Source organism: Periplaneta americana, chromosome 13 (genome assembly GCF_040183065.1).
Source record: "Periplaneta americana isolate PAMFEO1 chromosome 13, P.americana_PAMFEO1_priV1, whole genome shotgun sequence".
In the NCBI taxonomy this organism is placed as follows: Eukaryota; Metazoa; Arthropoda; class Insecta; order Blattodea; family Blattidae; genus Periplaneta; species Periplaneta americana.
The window spans coordinates 107,271,281-107,295,657 of NC_091129.1; the positions used below are offsets into that span (position 1 = coordinate 107,271,281).

General features: G+C 33.7%; 1 protein-coding gene across 3 annotated transcripts in view; it reads right to left on the reverse strand.

The window, feature by feature from the left end:
• Positions 1–24,377, reverse strand: part of LOC138712207 (tyrosine-protein phosphatase non-receptor type 13-like) — a 1,532,948-nt gene that overhangs the window by 533,814 nt on the left and 974,757 nt on the right. For 2 of the 3 annotated variants that reach the window (XM_069843724.1, XM_069843725.1), the window contains one exon: positions 22,083–22,267. Coding sequence is in view for 1 of the 3 variants with exons in the window: in XM_069843726.1 (XP_069699827.1) it covers positions 14,385–14,478; positions 22,083–22,267 (279 nt within the window). In the remaining 2 variants the exon portion in view is untranslated. Of the gene's footprint in view, positions 1–14,384; positions 14,479–22,082; positions 22,268–24,377 lie in introns of those variants that run through there. The other variant, XM_069843726.1, reaches the window with a different exon arrangement.

Here is a 24,377-nt window from a genome sequence, read left to right on the forward strand (position 1 = left end):
ACAAAGAGAGTACAAGGAGAACAAAGGAAAAACAATGATAATAAGGAGAATACAAAGAGAACGAGGAAAATGCAAGGAGAACAAGAGGAATACAAGGAGAACGAGGGGAATACGAGGATAACAATGGGAATACAAGGAGAACAAAGGGAGTACAAGAAGAACAAAGGAAGTATAAGGAGAACAAGGGAAACACCAGGAGAACATGGGGAACACAAGGATAACAAGGGGAACACAAGGATAAGGAGAAAACGAGGACAAGGGGAACACAAGGAGAACAAGGGGAACACAAGGAGAACAAGGGGAACACAAGAATGTGAATACAAGAAGAAGAAAAAGAAGAAGGGGAAGACGAGGAGAAAAGGGGGAAGATCTAGAGAGCAGAGGAATTACAAGTAAGATAAATGGGAGACGGAAGGAATACAAATGGAACAGGAGGAATACAAGGAGAACAAGGGGCATTTAAAGAGGAGAAAGAGAGAAACACAAGGACAACAAGGGGATAACAAGATGGAAAAAGGGAATATAAGTAGAACAAGGTGAACAAGGGGAATTCAAGGAAAACAATAGAAACAGGAGAACAATTAGAATACATGAAGAATAAGGGAATACAAGGAGAACAAGATTAATAGAATGAGAAGAAGGGGACTAAAGAAGAACAATATGAATAGAATGATGACTCAAAGGAGAAAAGCGGAATACAAGAAGAACAATGTGGACGCAAGGAGAAGTAGGAGGATACAAGGAGAACAAGGGGACTAAAGGAGAACAAGATGAATATAAAGAGAACAAGGGGAACACAAGAAGAATAATGTTAAAGCAAGGAGAACAAGGGGCATACAATGAGAACAAGGGGAATACAAGGAAAAAAAAGGGAAATAGAAGGAGAACAATGGTAACACAGGAAGAACAATGTGAATAACAAAAGAACAAGGATACCAAGGAGAAGTGGGGGAGATCAAGTGGAACACAAACAAAATAAGAGGAATACCTGAAGAACAAGAAAGAGTTGCATATTTATTATGTGACGATCAATTCTCAAGTTACCCTGCGATACTTGGTGAGGAGAACGACATAGTTCTACGTCAAAACTAATTAAAGATAAACCTCACCTGGTATATGTTAGATTGTGTTAGAAAGAAAAAGAACTGAATTGCTCAGAAAGGGTCCTTACTCGAGTTATGGACTGGAACGTGGCGCTGGGAAAACTTTCCTCTCTTTCATTTTAATATTTTATGGCGTTGTGGTGTTATAAATCTAATGTTTGTACCAATTTCGTCATAACGTGACAGTTACCGATGGCGAGAATAGGAAATATCGACTGTTTTGCAATCGATATCGACAAACATGTCAGATGTCAGTGAAAGACTTTTACATCGCCCACAGGAAATTAAATATATTCGGCTGTGATTTCATTTGCTACTGTTGAATTCCGAAATTAAAACAGCTCTATTTCATTTTGAAGCAGCCTGTGGTACAACTGAAGTGCTTACTTTTAACATTTCATGGAAGTCGTAGTCCCTGGTTCGAGTACTGTCTACAGTACTAGTTTTCAAACAGGGATATCGCGACCTACGATCAGTATCGAAGACTAAATTTTGTTGGCAGGATCATAACGAGCAGCGAGCTAGTGACCCCTAATGCTTTTATAGTTACAATTTCTTTTTTTATTAAATTTCTACAATTTTACGTATAAAGACAGCCATTTTCGTAACTTTTTGGATCAAACAATGCCTATAAATGAGCCGTTCAGAGCAAAATTGTTGTAAGTCAAAATTTGGTACTGAGGTTTAAAGTAAAAATTCTGTAAAATACAGCGCAAAATAGCAATAATAAGTTATGTCCTTCTTGCTATCCACTGACTAATAATAGTTTAAATAAATTGAATATTAATTGGCGTTGGACCTCGGACTCATTTCGCCATCATTAATTCACATATCATCATCATCATCCATTCGATAGCCTTGGTTAAGTTCACGGTGCGGCGTGCAGGGACATCATTTTATTTTTACTAACATTTTTAATATTAACCTGGCTATACCTTTGGATCAACGACTAAGAACCGGAAACACAGTTTGCTACCCCCTTCCACGACTGGAGTTCGATGATAATGACGCAATATACAAACAAATCACTTTACTAGGTATAGGAGGGAAGAAAAGTAGTTCATCCATTTATGTAAACTAGGAAATATTGCAATTTTGAGTTTGATAATTTTCATTAGGTTTTTGTTTAATCAAAATACAGTACAGTATTAACAATAAGTGTTTTTACTCACGAACTGAGCTATCCATTCGGACGTATTAATTACTGTATGTAGTGTATACTGTACTGTTACAGCACATTAGCGTACAATATAGGGAATGAAGTTAAATTGAAAAATAATCATAATATGGATATTTAAACACATTTTTGAAATTGGTGGCCGTTCATTTCGATACAGGCTTCAGTTCTTTTGTGCATATTATAGCACTAAAGACTATTGTACCTAATTCCAATTACCAGTTTCGTCCTTCGTACGAGTAACTCATGTTGAAATAATTCTATACCTACTCTATAAAAGAGTACCTTACGTACTGTAAATTTAACCTTCACTTCTGCCTGATCCAAAAAGATAAAATTACTCAGAAATGCTATCTACTGTCCGTTCAAGTGGTTTTGTCGCAGGGTCGTAGAGAGGGAGGGGGTGGGGAAATCACGTGACAGTTAATTATTTAATGAGGCCCTTTTATTTAAGTTATTTTAAACAGTTGATGTAATATTACGTAGACGTCCAATTCCTAACAGAAATTAATGTTTTCAGAAAAGAGCTAAGACAGCCCAGCTACTAGACTTTACAGAGGGGCGGACAGAAGCTGGTGGGGGAAACCGGGATGCGACGTAGGCAGACGGACGACATTACCTGTGCGAAAATATGATTCTATATTGAAAGCTCTTTCGTCACTGGAAAACGCGAACATATTTCTGGAACGTACTATACTCACTAACTCAGTACTGCATACGCGGCCTCGTTCTGTTTGGAGAACGGTTGGAAGTTTACTAGTAGAGAGGGTGGGAGTGAAGTACATTAAAAAACCCAGGTACAATAAAAATTGAAGTAAAAATAAAATGATGTCCCTGTACAAGAGCCCTGGCATTCGGCTACCCAATCATTCACAGAATAGGAGTGGTAAACACAATAAGCCTCAGGCTACATGTAAGCCTTCGGGTCCCTCCTCCGTACAAGAGAAAAAAGCGCTAAGCAAGTGCGCTTTCTGCGGTGGTTTCAATTCCAAAAATAATGTCACGGAAAAATACAAGTGAATAGTGTTTCATAGTTGATACAAAAATGTAGATTGACGCGTAAATGTCGTATAATGACTTAAATAGCTGCATAATAGAGGGAATTCTGAAAGAAGTCGTTTGATCGGCCATCTTTCAGTGAAAAAAGCGAAATTGTAACTGCGGGAAAGCCTACGCCAGAGCTCACGGACTTGAAATTCAAACATAAGAAAAGAGGAGGGTGGGATATTTATATAAATTAATATTTAAAAAGATTCATGGTAAATACCCTCATGAAATAGCAGCACATCTTAAATTTAAACAGCTCCAAACAGCATTCTCTGAATTCTACAAGCTAACATCACTTGTTTTATCTAATATCCAGCACATCAGCATCGGTTGAAAGTTCATTTTGTCCTTAAACGAATGAAATCACTTGAACGATCGATTCAAGAGTAAGAAAGATTGAACAAACTAGCGTTTATGTCAATAGAGAATAAGAAGCTATAAGAACTTAAAAATTCTCCAACATTTTGCAGTGACATGATTAATGAGTTCATGAGGCAAGAGCAAAGAATGGAGTTTTCCTTCAAGTAAGCAAGAAATGATTTCTTTAAAATTTTGTATTATTTCTTTATTAATTTCGTGTTCGTTGCCGAAATCTGCTGGAATGATTTAGTGACTGTAATACATAATATGCTTCTAAAGCTGGATTATAAAAAATTGCCGGGTAGTAGTGACATTAAGTTGTCTCTAAAAGGAGAGCCTACCCTACGGCAGCAGACACCGCACGCCACTGGTCCATCAGTTTCTGAATAGAGACAGAAACTTATCATTTAATGAATTAGGGTGCTATGCATAGACATTTCGCTAGCCCGCGCTACGAGAGTGCTAAACTAGCCCCGGCTATCGACTGATTACTTGTACAGGATTCATATCATATCATATCATATCATATCATATCATATCATATCATATCATGTCATATCATATCATATCATATCATATCATATCATATCATATCATATCATATCATATCATATCATATCATATCATATCATATCGCTAACACTGGTTTATGAATACGAAAAACGTTAGTTCGCTGATCATCCACCGGAAGCCCGCACTAAGAATGTATATGAATGTGGCCCTTAAAGTTTAGTTGATGTTAGACCTATTATGAAGATACTATGCTATTGCTGTGTGCACTAGAAAACAAATCTGTTGTTTGCCTGGTTTGACTGGAGTTCCTGTGTCGTGGAATTTTTCGGCGGTTCTTTTTAAGTTTATTTCACACGCTTTAACATCTTAGGTTATATCACATGTGTGGGATCTTCGGATATTTATCAGTAGGCCGTGAACTGTTGTTATGATCGTGTTTCTATTGACATTTTGCTATAAGTGGTTTGTAATCATTTTTAACCCTATAATCGTATTATTAGTCATTTAATGATAAACTTCTGGCTCCATCTCAGAAACAGATTGTACGAATTATTATTATTATTATTATTATTATTATTATTATTATTATTATTATTATTACTATTACTATTATTATTGTTATTATTATTACTATTATTATTATTATTATTATTATTATTATTATTATTATTATTATTATTATTGGTAGACGGAGGGGGTTTATCATCCCCTTTAAAATGTTTTGTCTGAAGTTAGGGCGTGCAATTTGAAATTCAAAGTGGGGGAAGGGTGTATAGGTGAAACAGAAAATTCAATCAGCAACAGTTTTGAATTTCCTCCTCGAAAACTAAATCGATGTGTCCTTCCTCAAAATCGTGTCCCCTTGACATCTAAAATTATTCAAGGTGGGAAGTTTTGAAATGAAAACACGGTAAGTATAATTGTATAGTACATACATAGTGGATCATATTGTTCACAAAATTAGTACTGAAAATTTCCCCCTTCCTCTTCCAAGCAAAAGTTTACATCCTTGCTCATATTTTGCGACACACCTTTTAACGTTATGGGAGAAACTGTGTTTATTGTCCGAGTAACTGTCTGATTCAGGACACCCAACGCACGGAGATATCCCTACAAGTTATTTGTTGCAAATAACCTCCCCAAATGAAACTAGTGTGCTCAAGTCAGGGGAGCGTGGTGGCCAAATCATTAGGATATGTGACAACAAAAAAGCCCTTTACCATTTCCATAGTTTCTAAGAATGAAATAGTAGTACCTCGCGTAAGACGTAGGGATTCTCCGCAGCCCAAATTCGTATGTTCTGAGAGTTTACTTATCCATTTAAGTGAAAACATGTTGTGTTGCCACACCTCTAGCAAATTAACCTCTGATGGCACGAGAAAGAAGAAAAAATTCAAAATAAATAACGTCAGAGGTAGTTAAGTAAATTGTCTTGGATCCTTAAGTGAATATCAGCTAGCATATAGCGCAGAAGAGAACAAAACTTTAAAAACTTCAACAGAATGGTGGCTCTGTATGTCATCACTCTTCCATTCTCTCCTATCTCTTTCTTCCCTTCCTTTTCTTCTGTTTCTTTCCTGTCAATGTTACATTACACATTCACTTATTATGAAATAAAATTATGATGGCACTTACTCTGAAAGCGGAAGAATTCGAACCAGCGACTTCGTCCGTACTTCAACCACAGATCCACGAAGGTAATTGAAAAAAATAAGAATGAAGTCTTCTCCACGACATGACGTCACTGCCGGTGTAGGATGGTAAAAGGAAATACCAAGCTGCGATATAAAATTAAAACTAACTTAAGCAAACAAAACAAAAAAACGCATAAAAAAGTAAAACTAAGTTACATGAAAAAAGCTAAAAGTAGCCTGAGAAAACCAAAAGTAATCTAAACCATAAATCATGTAAAGAAACTAAAACTAAACAAAGGAAACCAAAACTAGCCGAAATTCGCTAAAGCTAAAGACAAAAGAGGTACTCATATATGTTGATATCTCTATAGAATCAAATTCGTCCGGATAGAGAACTACACGCGTATCCATCATGTGCAACTATAGACCTACATGCCTAATATAAACACAGAAACTTCATAAAACATTAATCGGATACTAGACTGTCCAGTACCCGAATGAACTGACTAGTAGACATTTAACACGAACATATGCTGTTAAAAGAAATCGTTGTGTATAATATAGAACAGTGGTCCTCAGCGCAGAGCACCCTGGGGCTAGCGTCTCTTACCCGCGGAAAACACACTGCACCATGATGCACTCGTAGATGCTAGCGGGTATGCTCTCTACCCCTTCCTGCTGCAGGACGGTGCACAAGGGGACGGCACCACTTACCCTTTGCACAATTCAGCGAGTGCTGACGACCACTGATATAGAATGTTAATTAATATGTGGAGAACCTTTGCGGAATGGATAGAAGACTTAAAAACAAGCAAAAAATTCATCTAAATACACCGCTCCGTCGATTTAGTAGAAAGTCAATGTATAACATTTTATGTAAATCATCACCATTATTAGCCTATTGCTTAAATAACTACTGTATAATAATAATAATAATAATAATAATAATAATAATAATAATAATAATAGGCCTAATAATAATATTGGGCCTAATAATAATAATAATAATAATAATAATTATTATTATTATTATTATTATTATTATTATTATTATTATTATTATTTACTTTCAGTACATCGATCATAGTCTTTTGTTAATTCTTATATGCGCCTAATTGAAATGAAGTTTGGGGATACGCTAGTAAAAAAGATTGACTACCAGAGAGGTAGAGCAAGAAAGTCGAGGAATATTATGGACAGTAAAAAATCGATTATATGGGAATGAGTATTTAAGCGTTGTTAATTCATTATGAAAAGCAAATCTGATACAACGTTAATACAAATTAATTTTATTTCCTAGAAAAAATATATGTCAAGAAAATACGATAATAGATGAATGAATATATATATATATATATATATATATATATATATATATATATATAAACTAATAAATAAATAAGTAAAGAAAGAAAGAAAGGAAGGAAGGAAGGCGTAAGTGAAGTTATGAATGAATGAATGAATGAATGAATGAATGAATGAATGAATGAATGAATTAAGGAATAAATAAAGAAATAAACCAATAAAGAATCAAATCAATAAATAAAGAAAATAATAAAAATAAATATTGCCTTACTCTCTACAGCAATATCCTTCACATTTATGACGTTTTCAAGGCGATGAATAATATTGACTTTGTCAGAAATACTCAGACTTGAAAGTGTTTGTGACAAGATGCCTTACCGGTATGCGACGGCTTGAATTCTCGTCATAACAGACCACGTTGTACTGTTTTCTGCTTTCTTTAGACTCAAACGCATTTTACTAAATCGACACAGTAGTGTATATAGGCAACTTTGCTTTGTTTTCAAAATAACAGCCCTGATCACTAGGGAACGAAGTCGAGACACCAAAACATTGCCTAGAGGCGGCTAGAGGTTTGAGGAACACTAGCTATAGATGACGTTAGCTGTTTACTTTACTGATGTACCTTCAGGTTCGTATGCGTGAAGAAAGCTCTCTTCATTCGAAGTTTAATTGGTGCGGGTTTTGTATTGTTTTCTGCATTCTAATAGGTTGCTTCGGCACAGCATGCCTATTTTCTGTCTAGAAAGTAAACCTTTCGTTAGAAGTTCAGTTATAATCTTGTGAAGTTACTGCTAATGTGTATTAAAATGCCACCAATAAAATCTGTAACTTTGTCTGCGCTTGTAACAGAGTTCGGAGATTACTAGTTTCAGCCAAGGACGAAAATATATTATGATATACAGTGTGTAAGTTGGACATAAAAGTTAAAAAGTGTCGTGATTTACAAAAACATTGCGACTATAAAAGACACATTGAACATCTGAAATTGTTTAGTGATTCGATTTCGGATCAGTCCATTTTTTACTTGTATTTGTACTTAGAATGGTAAAAAAATTAACAGATTTAGAATAAATATTTAATTCAAAGCCAACTATAACTTAAATGCATAGTTTCCTATACTTTGCTATCAAGTGGAGGGAATAATTCTCCTATGAACACTGATATTTTATGTCATAATATGCAGATACAAGACTATCTAAAAAAATCGTACCCATTCGATATACTAGCTAAGCGGTCGAATTGCGTCAACAAAAAGCACATAGGCTACAGTGCATATTACTCTATTTAATCTACTAACTTACTAACGACCATTAAAATATGCTAAACTGCATATTCTGGGACGTATGTAACAAGAGGAGGAACTGGAATAAAAAAACCCCGTGAACTATAAACTTCTTAATTTCAATTCAGGAATCCGTCCCTGAGCACGAGTTCTACTCTTTCAGCTCTTTCGAGCTAAAGTTTTTCTGTTTATGGTATATTTTATGCTACATTTATTAGCAAAATAAATAAATTAATTTATTCATTTTACATTTTATCGCTATAATACTTTAACTATTTATTATGTAACACAATCTAAATTCATACGATTGAATACTCATGTTGAGTTGTTGTTACTAACATTTCTAAACTTTAATATTAACATAATTATAATAGTTATGTAATTATAGTTACATTTATGTAGAAAATGCTTCAAGTCTTTTCCGAAGTATATTCTAGCGATGTGGTAACGAGGACTAGCATACGAAAACTGGAGAGATTTTAGGAAACAGACCACACGACTGCCATCTGAAAACCGTATTACGTACTAGGTACATTATATCACTTGAACTCTATGGCTCTGTAGGACACAGCATCACATTCGTCGCGAGCTCTTGTAATTGACCTAATCATTCCGTCTGCACTATCATCCAGGGGTCGACTCAATCTCTAAAAGTAGTGACAAGACACTTTTGTGTACACTGGCGTTCAAAGATACCTGTTCCATAATTTTCTGGCTGTGTAAGCCAACTTGCTAAAAATATAAGGTCCAACAGGAAAGATGAACATCGAACAGAAATAGAAAATATGATCAACAGAAAAGTTGAACATTGAACGAATGCAGTAGAAATAGGAAGAGTACGATATGAAAGAGTTAAAAGTTTCAAGTATCTGGGCTCCTTGACAACACAAGAGAATGATAAAGAAATTGAAATTTAAAATAAATATATAAATAAAATGATCTAGGAAATAATGGTACCCAGCATCAGCTCATATTCTAAGAAAAAGGTATTTATCACACATTTTAAAGGTGTGATTGAGTAAAAGTGTTTCGAGATCTTTTGTTCTACATGGATCAGAGACGTGGATCTTAACAGTTAACTCATAAAAGCTGGTTATGGCTTCAGTGAGAAAAATAGGACCTACTTAGAATAATTTATGGGCGAATATACGGAATGATGCCTTAAGAATCAGAACAAATAATGGAAATAGGAATAAGTATAATGCACCAGATATTGCAGCATTTAAAATATTAGGAAGGTTAAAATGGATTGGACACGTACAAAGAATGGATGAACAAAGAATAAAGAATGATTAAAGAATTATATAAGGGAAATTAGAAGGTTGTAGAAGGAGAGGGAGATCCAGGCTTAGATGAATTTATGACGTGGAAAAATACACCAGAAAACTTGAGTGGAAATATCATATGTACTTCGGTACATCATAATAATATAATATACAATATAATATATAATAATATACCGTATATTAGAATATAATATATACTAATATATTGGAGTGAAAAGGAAAATACACATCTTGATTACATAACTTTTAACACTATATCATTTAGGAATAAAAAAAATATATATATACAGTATATATATATATATATATATAAGTTCAAAAATACCTTACAATTAGTTGACTAGTTTCAGCTTGGCAGCCAATTTCATAACTGCGTGGTCGTTGCGACTTCCTGTGTTTTCGCTCCTAGTGGGGGTGCGTTAGTTTTGTGTAGTGTGGAATCAAATAGTGTGGGTGTTCTCAAATTCAGTCGTGTGTTGAGGATTTGTTGTGGGTGTGTTTTTGTGTATATTTCGTATTGTTCTAGTGTGTTTAGTTTCTGGTTTTTCGGTAGAATTTCCATGTCTGTGTCTATGTTGCTGTAGGTGTGGTTGAAGTTTGTGATGTGTTCTGCATATGTGGAAGTGTTGCGTAATTTGGTTATGGCTGTGATGTGTTCTTTGTAATGTGTTTGAAATGATCTGCCTGTCTGTCCGATGTAGAAGTTGTTGCAGCTATTGCATGTGAATTGTGAGGTTGTATTTATTTGTGTATTGATTTGCTTTTGTAGAGCGTTTTGTGTTCTGTTTCTAGGCATTATGTAGGCCTACATTAATAAACCGAAATTAAGTACTTTTTTACGAAATATCGCGAAATCGAACAATAACGCGAATTTGTCAAAGTTGTCAACTTCCTAATAGCGCAAAAATCACGATTTTTTCTTCCACACTTCCCCGCCACCATTCAAGTTTCAATCAGTATACAGCATTCATCATTAATACTAATGTGGTTACTACACTAGTAGGAAAGTTAAGCTCTACTTCGTTCTTTGAAACTCAAAATGATTCAGTGATCATAAAAGAGTAAGTTGGAGTGAACTTCAAGAGAAAACCAATCAAATTATGTTACGAGATGATCTTTTATGTTGAGATTTTAAAATTATAATGTTCATGTTGTTTATACTGGTATAATATAAAGACCTCTGTAGATCATCTTCATTGTTTTGAATGGTATAACTGAATGATTGGTCAAAACAAGGTTGTAACCAGCAAATGTCTGCTTTTTGGTAAATCAATATTTAAATTATTCTTGAGAGAGAGAATCCACTTAGATAGCCGCCCCAATTAGAAAATCAATATGATCAGCCTCCTAATCAATTCATATCGAACAATATGTAATATCAATAAGATAATTTTATTAATTTTAAATACTATACTATATTGGCAGTAAGTGGGCGCTCTCTGCCTTTTAATTCATTATTTAAACTTGACACAAAATTTAAGTGAAAGACTACAAATGAAGACATTATTACAAAAACAGCCCTTGTCAATTTTTAACGAAAATGAGTTAAGAGCACCATCACGTGAAGGCGCATTTTTGCCACAATCTGAAATGTGTTTAAAAGCCAAAAACGATCTGTGTCAGGTGCAGTAGTCATAAGAAAAAACACCGATTCTACAAAAACAGCCCATGTCATTCTGCTTTCGTACAAAAATTGCCCTTGTCAGCTGACATGGGTTGTTCTTTTGTTAAATGTTTTCAGCACTGAATTGATTAGGTACATTATGCATTATATAATAATTATTGGCAGCATTGTGTTAAACTGAATAAATATTGAAATGTTTCATATTGCAACAATGAAGTCATTGAGCATTCCATTTTAGTCTCTTGTACAGTATTGGCAAAAAAAAAACCGGACCGACCCTTGTAACTGATTTCATAGCCTTGTTCACTCCAGAAAACGGTAGATTGGTAACTAAGGCTTTCGTGGTTCGAATTCTGCCTGGAAAGGAAACTTTTTTTTGTTCCTTATTCAAATTTATTTCCAATACTTTTCGATTGCTAGTAAAATTCATGTTTTGGGAATAATAAGTTAATTAAGTAGTAAAATACCACTGCAATCGAAATAAGGAACAAAAAAAGTTTCCTTCCCAGGCAGGATTCGAACCACGAAAGTCTTAGTTACCAGTCTATCGTGCTCTGGAATGAACAGGGGTCTGAAATGAGCTACAAGGGTCGGTCCGATTTTTTTTTTGCCACTGCTGTACATCATGGCTAGTAATGATGGAAGTGGATTAAATTTTCAGAAAAGAAAACGAAATGGCAGAAAGGAAGAGTTTATTAAGAAAATTAATGTAGAGGGAAAATAAGATACTAATCACGTAGGGAAATATGTAGCACCTTGCATTATAAGGTGAGAATAAGTTCAGATGGTATATCCAAAGATGTGCCTGTTTGTCGCAATGCGTTTATGAGTTTGCATGAGATAACAAGAGAGCGTCTTCCTACTGTACAGGCATAATTGCTGAACTATCAGAAATTTCCTACTAACTCCAGAGATAAACATACTAATCGCCCCAAGGCGGTTCCAAGGGTATCAATACTTCAAGAACTAACGTTTGCCACTCTTTACAATGAACCCTTGAAGATCAAGCAATAAAAATTAGAGGACCTGAAAAAACTGTATGGACTATTATCTCCAGAAAGTCTCCGGTTCTTTGAAAGTCTCCAACCTGTTTCAGAAACGAAAACTACCAATACACATGTTGTTGATATTGAAGGGTCCAATAACAGCAGTGGAGAAAAAAGTTATTAATAAGTGTTGTGATTTCCTGACAATTTACTGATATTACAATACAATATTAAATATTAAATTAATATTATTACGATCTTCATTTGTATTATTTTATTACAAAAATAGCCCATGACACACGCTCCCACATTCAATAATTAATTATAGGTCTCTAATATGTAAAAACTTATATGTGTTTATCATATATCTGATTCTTATATCGTGAAGAAAGAGTCTACCTTTTTTATTTCGATGTTATAATTTACATGGGCTGGGGGTTGTTTTTTTGTTCTCCTGAAAAATCGACATTTTTGACAAGGGCTGTTTTTGAAATAATGTCTTCAAATGCTGTCTAACAATTCCGAGTGAATTCTTCAATATGGAGTCTGTTTTGGCCTGGATAATAGCAAAAGGTATTTTAATTTTGGTCAGGAATTGAAGTGTCTCCTTGGGAATTGTTCCTCTGGCTCCAAATAATCTCATAACCCACTTGAAGATGTAATGGTACTTAATCTCAAGATCGTTATAACACGGTTGATATAAAGACCTTTTCTTTTCACTTACTAATAGTGACTGTTCTTCATTCTCTTCAAATTGAACAATTGGGTTAATCACCATATCAGTGTCTTTTTTACAGTCAATAACAACGATGTCAGTCCGTCTTTTCGAACCATCTTGGGAAAGACAACCAACTTCTTCACATACTCCCAAATGTTAATGTTAATGTGTACATCCGTTACATTTGCAATATTTGTAAGTATGATTATGTTTCCCATCTTTCCAAACCCTGTCTTGGTTAAGGCTAAGCAATCGAGGAGCCCTGCATTCTCTTATTTCAAATTCTGAGCACCATTACCTCAATCTACTTGGCTTTTCGTTTTCAAAATTTATCCACATATCATCAGCTAAGTATCAGGCCTTATCAAAACAATTTTGTCATTATACCTCACCACAAGACATCTTTATATTCTTCATCCTATACAGTCTCAGTTGCTAGAAATTGGAATTCGCTTCCAAATGATGTAAGGGGCTGTTGGATGTTAACTTCATTTAAGCCAAAATTACATAAATTCTTGCTTAACAGATTAATTACTAATTAATATTTGTTATTTATAATGAAACTAACATCTGTCCATCTTATTATTACGGTACCATTAATTTCTTTAAATAGAATACGAAACCTCTAATGGCAAAATCTCATTACATTAAATTTATATTTTGCTCCCTACAACATAATCCTAGTAAACTAATATTAAATTAATTCTCATCATTTAACTACTAGCTATCTCAATTTAATTACAATTCTTTCAATACTGCATATAGACTGAATTGATTTACATTAGCTCATAAATGTATTACTTTTTCGTATATGCTTTATCTCAAATTAAATAAACATGTACTAGTCGTTAAAATAACTGAAGAATATTGCTGGATAATCTTTAGTATATTGTAAATAGTCATAATTTAAATATGTATGTCCCTATTGTATTGATTAAGGCCGGTTGAGTGAAATAGAAGGCCTTATGGCCTTAACTCTGCCAGCGAAAACATTCTATTCTATTCTATCCTATTCTAATGTTGTTTCTGTAGACCTTCAGTAATCAATAGATGTACGGTACGGCATTATGATGGCGAATTCTCATCAACACCCCCTTACGACAAAAACTCTAATACATGAGGATCTTCTCCAGAGGCATTGTGGCTTTTAGGTTCTTAATAGCTGTAGTTAATTCAAGCATGAGTTCTAAATCAGTATTGTCTGAATAGTGCAGCTGGAGTAATTTATCTGTTTGTGGCCATAAAACATGGGAATAAATCATTATTATGTATTATTATTTTAATACCAATAAACCAATCTAACACCCAACTTAGAATCTGTAAGTTAATAGCAGAAAATTCCCTACCTTTTTGCATGCAGCCACACAGATGTGCTGGCCCTCCCGGAAGAAGATTGCTAATCCGGATCCAGGGTGAACTCCACTCAAAACCAGAGCACTCCTAGTAGAAATACAATCTAGTGTAATCACATGCATGCAATCCTTTTTATCACTGTTTAGGAAACTACGATGTGATGTCTATATGATAAACCTTCTCTGTCATTTGTTTCTTTCTTTCTTTCGTCGAGGAGGAAATATAAAATTTAAACTTAGAGAATATTTTACGATATTTATTAATTATAAAATTAATAAAGACAGTTACCAGTAGCTTGTTCTGTATTTAAGTAAGGTATTTATTTTATCTTTATACAACTTCAATATACATTTCTGGAGCACGTATAGCATTAAAAAAAGATTAAGAAAATAGAAATAATTTCTTTTTACATGCCACTGTTTCTATTTATTTCATCTTAAAAAAATATTTATCTTTTAAAATATTGTTATGCCTTCACAGCAAGGAATTATTTATTTTTTATTTCTATTCCCTAAGGTGCACCTCCCTCTGTCTTTATGACATGCGATAACAAATAATATACTTACAAATTATAGATGAATAATAACAGTTGACATGGATAAACGTACTTAAATAAATTTAATAATATTAGCCTATTATTAACAATCATGTATCAGTTTATTTTGATTATATTTGAATGTAGATGATTTCCTAAGATGTTAGGGTAACTTTTCTATAATTAAATGACATATTATTAACAATGATGTAGTATCAGTATATACTGATTGTATTTGAATATAAAAAATGATTTCGTAAGATGTTAAGGGAACCTTTCAATGTCAAGAGACCTATTTCTTTAATCAGACAAGTTTTGAGGCCAAATTGTTTTTCGAAATTAACAAATAATTTTGGAATAGTACCTCTTACGCCAATCATGAGGCCAACTGCTTGTATTGTTTAATAAATTTTACATTTATATTTGAAATATTCTACTCTTGGTACGTAGATTTGTCTCTTCTTTGTACTAACCTCCTTGGGTTGTTTATCAGCAGTCTCAAATGTAATAGTAGGTCTCTCTCTGTATATATCTCTTGTAACATTTTAAACATGTTGTTAATATGGTTAATTTAACTCGATAAATTAATTGATTAAGTAATTAATTATGTTTTGTGCATTGCGAGAATGATCGTAACAAATGTTAACAAAATAATTTTGTATACCATACCTTATCTAAATTTTGATATCCACTTTTTTATTTAACTTCGGGAGAACGTGTGTATGTGTGTGTGTGTGTGCACGCGCGCGTGTTTGTGTGTGTGTGTGCACGCGCATGCACACACGAGTGTAAATATATTCACAACCTTTGAAGATTAGGTGAAACATTATGATCTAATTTGATAAATAATTATCTTCTTGGTACATCTATTATCAGGCAGTACATCTCAGTTGACAATACGTGTCACAGAAAGAACAATTATTGTTTGTATACCTACATCTGCAGTCTGATTAGTGTAATATGTTACTATTATCTGTGCATTTCGAACTGGCGGATTAAGGTCATGTACAAACGTATAAAAGTACGAATCACGCACGAGTCACTGAACTGAAAACTGTGAACTGAAGCACTGGTAATTCCGGCTGTCCCAGCTGACCTTAATTCAGAAAAATGATCCAGGATTGGGGTAAGCACACGTGGCAAATGTAACCCATTGCTTGACCTTGAGCTGCCAGTTCGAAATGCACAGATAATAGTCAGTGATGTATACAATGGAAGAGAAAGAGAACTGGCCACCCTACACCATTATCTCCTGGCTTAGTTTCCTCATGAGTGATGCCTTATTGGTGTCACTTATGAGATCCAAACTTGTCTTCGGGCAGTTGACTAGCCAACAACATATGTCTTCGATTTGCAAAAGGGGACGAGTCCAAAATAACAAAGTGTTGGTAAATGCAGAAAAACCATAACAGACTTAAAAAATTAAAATGCTCATGGATTCTGAATATGTATCCATAGTGATGTAATTAGAAAAAAATATAATTACTGTATGTTCACTTTAATTTAACTTAGTTATAGTTTTGCGATTTTCTAACACTTTGTTATTCTGGACATTACCTCTTATGCAAATCGATGACAGATATATTGATTACAGGAGATACTGTAGGCCTATATAATAACCAATATTTTGAATAACTTCATTCCCTCCAAAAAAAAAAAAAAAGTTATAAAATCTTAAGAAATAATTAAGAAAAAGATAATTATAGTTTATAAAATGGTTAGTCCTTAAGAGTTAAATTATAAAAACATTTTATCATATTTTTCTGTTATCACATTACTTAAACTTGTTTCAAATTATGAATATATTTATTTATAATTCATATTTATTGTAGTCTCATGTAATAAGGGGTCCTTGCATATATTAAAAATTCATTTGTACATATAGGAGGAAACTGAATTTTATTTGAATTGCAATTTATTATTACTTTCATTGTATTTTCTAAAATATCATTTTATATCAACTTTAAATTATTATTCTTTTATTACCATTAATATTGTATATGGTTTTTAACTTGTCATTTTGGCAATCTGTAAATTCAGGAAGTTGTTTTGTAATAAACTTTACATATAGTAGGCAGTGAGAAAAATTCAATAAGAATACTTGTGTTTGCAAACATTTAATATGAAATAAGAAGGAGTGGGAGAATCAGAACAACTTTGCAAGCACTCTAAGTATCCAAAAGCCAAGAAAAGCATTACAAAGAACACTATTGCATACTCAAGTACATCTACACATTGTCTTAGAATTTGAATTATATTTCATATAAGTAAAATATTTTCTTCAATTTTTAATTATAAAAAATGTCTGAAACTTGATGCACAACAAGAAATTTTAGTTACACAGAGAAAAATCTTTTGCCAGTATGGAAACAATGACAGTTCAATCTAGTTAATAAAACAATATTCAAATTAAACCACCCTTAATACGAAGCCAGTTTTATTTGTATTCCTTTGATCTTTACCTACTGGATTCACACGTTCTGTTATAATGAATCATATATCACATGAAAGACATCTGCCAATTCTGTTAATCATATTTGAAATGGAATAAACTGTTGTGATAAGTTAGGCAGGAATATGAAATATTGCGGTAGGCTGGGAAGGTAGTAAGTTACACTGACGGACAGGATGGAAAAATGTTCTCTGGTGTGTATTTTAATAAAAGTCATAATGTATCAATCAAATATTTAATACAACTAATTAAACTCAAATACATAACAGTTTATATACTTCTTTATTTTAAAGACAATTTAACATATCGATATTAACTTAAAATTAACTCACTAAATTACTAAAACTGCAAGCAGATATATAAAATGTATTAAATATGGAAAAAGAAATGATACAGTAGTTTCTCTTACTAATACAAAGCAGTACAAAGGTATACAATTTATGAAGATATTCTGATACACAATTTCAAAGTGAAATAATAAAAATGGATTCCAACATTATCTGTTACAAGGTTGTCCAATACATTTTTCACTTAAGTTTTTTTAAGAACTAAGAGTCCAAAGCATAATAATTTTATAAAATATTTCCATTTCCCCATTTTCCTGATGAAAATTATTTGAGTGAGATTTTAATTATGGGCATGTAATATTTTTCGACAGGCATGATCAGTTATTTTAATGTCTGTTGGGAGCATTCTGTGAGATCTGAAATCAATTGCATCACAAAAAGAAAATATCTAATATCTGCTGGTAAATCGAATATAATAATGTGCATAAGTTTACAGAATCATTGTATATTCATGATTAAGATGTTTACAGCCACATTCACAATGATCTTTCAATTATTTGTCTTGCATATTAAAATAATTTCAGGATACAAATTATGTAGAGGAATTCGTTTTGTGTAAGTCTGGATTAAACATTAAAGCTGGAATAACAAACTACGGATTTTAAGCAAGAGTAACAAATTAAGTTGTAACGTCTTTCATCCATGACTTCACTGATCGAAATTGTTCTTTCGTTTTGCACCCCCCCCCCCCTTCCAAATATTGTTACACACAATGCCTCTAAAAAATGTTAACATTTATATGGGTAGTGATTCAGTTTACGTTTATGTGATTATACACAGGACCTTGGGGGCAACATGTTTTCAGTTCTTCAAAATAAGGTAGGCCATGGTATTTCCATTGCTACAATGAATTTGTTTTCATCACTATTGTAAAAATGGCTACAATATTCAGTTTGGAGCAAAGATGAAAGACTGCAGCATAGATGGAGGTGTTTCAGTCCCCCACAATGGTTGCAAAATATATGAAGTCAACTTCAATAGTGATCCAAAATCTATATTAACTATTTACCGCATTTACGATAAGTTTATCCAAACTGGCCCAGTTGCTGACAATTACAAAGTGAATAGTTGTTGACCACATACAGGCGGATCTTTAAAAATATAATTGCTTTACAAGATGCTTTCTTATGTAGTCTAAACAAATGAACAAGACGATACAGTGCAGAATCTGGTTTCTCCTAGTCAACTATATGGAAAATCTTGAGAAAGGACCTTGGAATGAGGCCATATCATATGCAACGAAGATTTATTGGTAGAGGAGGACCAATACAATGGCCAGCACGTTCACCAGATCTAACTCCCTGCAATTTCTGGCTGTGAGATATGCTATATATGCAACAAAGCCACGAAATGTTGACGATCTGTGAGAGAGAATAACGGATGTAATTGCAGCTACATGGGGAAGTTTCTTCCATGTGTTGAACACAGTGAACAAGAGGAGAAAATTTGAAATTAGTGCATGTCTCAATCATTGCCCATATAAGTGTTGACATTTTTAGAGGCACGTGTTTTATAGGTTCCTGACAATTTTATATCATGGCCTTTGACTTCAAGAAGGCAGTCAAAACATGTGTATGTTAAGAAATTCTTTACCAGAATGAAAGAAACATTTTCTGGTAATTCTTGTCGCGTGATATTTTCTGTGAAATTTTTCTGATGTTTCAACAGACACATCAACCCAAAACTTTCAAATGTCTGGTCATAAAAATAGACCAAATTTTCCCAGAATCTAATGCGAGGAAGTAAACTTAATTTCTTTGTTCTTAGGAGCATAATATGGTATTCATGAAGATCATTCTTAGACAGATTTTTTGTAATTTGAAATAATCTGTACCAGTACTTCTTGAATACTGTATGTTTATAATAAAACCCTTTCTTTGGTAAATTATTGGAACTCTCTACAGAAGATGTTACAATATTGTTTCGCCAGACAATTGTGTCCCATCAGGAATCAAAGTGGCCACTGCAGATTTCCGTGGATGTTCTGTGTATCTTACACTGAAATGAAACGATTTCTGAGCTATTGCAAAATGGGAAGGCTGGTTCGAAGCTTTGTGAACCCGAGAAAGGAAATGTTATGATATCTGGTTTAAAAGATGAATTTGCTAATACTTCTGCTAAGATTATGTACCTGATGGAGAGAGGAGAAAAAATATGCCATGAATAAACGCAGTTCTCGTTACATACTAGATTTATTCTGTCATTATTGTGATGGGATTTCGATGCTGTGCAAGTGTCTAACTTCAGTCTCATGGAATTGGCTGGGTTTGAGTAACTTCACCAGAGTGAAGCTAAAGGAGTTCGCCTGAATGAGAGCAGCTCCATCAAAAGTTCCCTCTTCACACTGGGGAACATAATCTAACAGCTGAATGAAGGCAAAGATCAGCATATGGAGTTCAGAACGAGCACACTTACAAGAATACTGCAGTCATCACTTGAATGAAATGCGCACACTGTGGAAACAGCAAATACCTTGAATTTGCATCAAGAGAGACTGGTGTACAAAATAATCCATAAGTTAACACAGTTTCCTGATGCATCTCTACTTAAATGTAATGTTTGAAGATTCCCAAGTTGAAAGCTGAACTACAAGAGAGTACTTCAACCATTGCGATAAACTATAGGTACAGATGGTAGACTTTCGTAATGACGATTAGGGCGAAATGTGCCCAAATGCTGTCAAAATAAAGTAAGGTTATATTTAAAAGCATGTTAAGAATATTATTGCAGTTTTTAATCCTCGACAAAATGCGAAATTGGGTACAAAATGCGACATGTGTGTTTCTGCGAAACAAGAGCGAAATTACATTTTAAAAGACATTTTTATGTTATTATATAAAAAACAGAATGTACCTAAAGGCCCTGCCACATACAAGTTCTTACAATTTTTTTAATAGTTTTGTCTCTGTCCATGTTAGCTTTTACAGTATGAATAGCAGAGGAATGTAACCTATTTGATATCCTTTTTATTGTTACTTGTATCATTATCTCGAGTTTAGAACTAATCTGTCTGGTGCTGGTCGTAGAGTATTGGTTACTTGTATCATTATCTCGAGTTTAGAACTAATCTGTCTGGTGCTGGTCGTAGAGTATTGGTTACTTGTATCATTATCTCGAGTTTAGAACTAATCTGTCTGGTGCTGGTCGTAGAGTATTGGTTACTTGTATCATTATCTCGAGTTTTGAACTAATCTGTCTGGTGCTGGTGGTAGAATATTGGCTGCCTATGCGATCTTCTTAGTTCTAGTGTTCACTCACAAACAAGTTGTATGTGGTGGTGGGTGAGTGTGATTGAGTAAGAAGATGGGTCAGGGATAAAACACACCATATCTTTTGGCATATTTCTTAATGTTCATAATTTCACTGTAATAAAATGTTATATGTTCATTTATTTATTTATTATTTTCAAGATTTTTAACTGGAAAATCTTGAAAATGCACAGGTTAACACATTGATGTCTTGGAATTTCTACCAACAAACTTTCCATAAAAAAAGTTTCATCTCAAAAACGCTACAAAATGCTAAATGTGCTATAAAATACTAAATTTAATTTTTAAAGCGCTATATTTTTCATTTTAGGTTGCTAAATTCTACCTCTTTAACTATAGGCCTAAACTGTAAATTAGGATGATCACTGCAGAGGCGCCATTGCTTTGCATACAGAACTACAGCATTAACTGCAGCAAAAATTTGCTACAAAAACATACAAAAATGAGTAGTCACAGAATGCTTCCATAAACCATGAGAACTTTGACCACACTTTTTAAGAACTACTTTAACTACCTGAATCTTACTTCCACTGTCCAAATTAATATAGTAAAAGCTTTTAGATAAAGAATTATTGTCATATCAAATCTAGTAGATGCAACAATCTTCGGCAAATAGAAAAATGTTTCAAGTTCTATGCAGTGCTACACAAAAGTTATACATGTCCTTCATGTTTATATTTAAAATTTTATTAATTGATCTATTCATAAAATATAAATCAAATACTGAACATTTACAGTCTGTGTTTTAATACTTTTTTCTTCTGTCGTTTGCTTTAATATATTTGGAAATAATGTTCATTCTAACTTATAAAAAGGAATGGAAAAGCACCAGGTATCAGGTGGTAAAAATATTAATTACAAAATACACTTCTAATATTTAAAACAATCATTATGCAACTCGTTAAAATGAAATTTAAATCATTGTAAATGTAGCAAAACACTACAATGAACTGAATCAAGACTGTATGCATTTATTAGTTTATATTTTTAATTGGTAAATCTGGCTTAGAATATATATTTATGTCTCATATTCATATTCTAGCATGGTGTACTACGCTATGATATTTATTTCAGTGGCCAATACGAACCTCTATTTGTATTCCAAGAGTACCCCACATCTTTTCCAAAATAATATTATACTCTTTGGAAGGATCTGCTTTCATGTAGTTATTATTTTCCATTTCCTCTTCTTCACTAGGTGCTAGCCATATTTTATTTTCAGAAGATATGTTTTCAACATTATTGTTATTTTCACTATCACATTTATTAGATTCTGAAACAAAGAGTACAGAATAAACACACAAAAATTATAGTTAAATTTTCCCTCTCCCCGTCTTTCTCCCCTGCAACCACTCAGCAATCTTAGCGGTTTTCGGTTAATTATATTATATCCTCAGTTATTGAAAATATAATTTCATCCACAAATTTGGTAGACTATTACTCTAAAGCTATGGTCCCGCTATGGCAATCATCGCCAAGCAAACGTCAGCTGAGCTGTTTCCTTTACAGCGAACATCGTCGTCTTTTCTATCGAAAGTATCATGCCATCAGAAAAATAGATAGCACTAACTAAATTCGGAGGCAATAATTCTGCTGAATCATTTAGCGTTGGAGGTTGGAGACAAGTTTAAGGCTTATTTTTCTAGTGAAGAAAGAAGAGCTAAATGGTATCAGTGAGATACATTGTTATATTTATCCCACTTTAAACAGAGACGTACTGTATATTTAAATTATTTTCCAAGCGAGCTAAATTTAAAAATGATGGTTTATTTAACGACGCTCACAACTACAGACATTATATCAGCGTCACTGGTGTGCTGGAATTTTGTCCCTCAGGAGTTCTTTTACATGCCAGTAAATCTACTGACATGAGCCTGTCGCCTTGAAAAACACTTAAATGCCATCCACCTGGGCCGGGATCGAACCCACAACCTTGAGCACAAAAGGCAGCACTATACCAACTACGTTACCCAGGATGACTCAAGCGAGCTATCTTAAAACTAATTACATTGTTCGTTCTAAATTATAGTGGTTACAATATTCAAGCTTTTGTCCAAGCTATTCAACTTAAAACTAATTCTAAAATACACTTCATTATTTACTCACTCATGACTTTGAACCCAGAGGTTCATTGCCGCCCTCACATAAGCCCACCATCAGTCCCTATCCAAAACACACACACTTCATTAGGATTTTAAAATGATCTCAAGTAATTGGTTGCATTAATCGCCGTTATTAAAGGTTGAAATTCTGGGAAGGACATTCCTTTGACACAAATATATACATTCCTGCTCTAACAACACTAAATTCAGTTTTTATATAAACACTGTCTTTAAAAACAGATAATATTTTAATTATTCTTTCTCTAATGTACTGGAAGTACAGGAGAATGGAGAAAGTTACACAACACAGAACTGCACGCATTGTATTCTTCACCTGACATAATTAGGAACATTAAATCCAGACGTTTGAGATGGGCAGGGCATGTAGCACGTATGGGCGAATCTAGAAATGCATATAGAGTGTTAGTTGGGAGACCGGAGGGAAAAAGACCTTTAGGGAGGCCGAGACGTAGATGGGAGGATAATATTAAAATGGATTTGAGAAAGGTGGGATATGATGATAGAGACTGGATTAATCTTGCACAGGATAGGGACCGATGGCAGGCTTATGTGAGGGCGGCAATGAACCTTCGGGTTCCTTAAAAGCCATTTGTAAGTAAGTAAGTAATGTACTAGAATATATATATATATATATATATATATATATATAGAATTAACCCATGTTGAAATACACATACTTTACTAATCTTGTCTACAATTTCACCAACTTCTTTCCACAACATTTCCTTTTATGAGTATCTCAATTTTTTGTACCTCATATCCTACAGGGCAGGATGATTGGAAACATGGTTAATAAAAGTTTCATCATTTATTTGCGAGAAATTGCTAAATACACGATGTTTTGCAGCCATATTGTGATTTCGTCATTCGTTTTTCTAAATGAGCAACGATGATCGCTGTCAATTAGAAGCAAAGTCAATCCCGAGCAATGAATGTCAGTGCAGATCGCTGCAACCCGTGCAGAATGTTGTAAAGAAACCAGCTCCATTTATTTACATGTAGAGCTAATAGAGCGGTGTTGTTCACTCGGTGATGATCGCCATAACAGACCCATAGCTTAAACTAGAATATAGGGATAAACAGAATGGGCAATGAAATGATGACACATTTAATTTAGGTATTACATGACTCTGAAACATCTGAAAATAACGAACGAACTATTTATAGAAACTGGTTAACAAACAACAATGATAGATAAAGGCTGTCTGAGTGTTACTTTAGTTCAGAGGCGTTTTTAAAGCTTCCTATAACACAGAAACA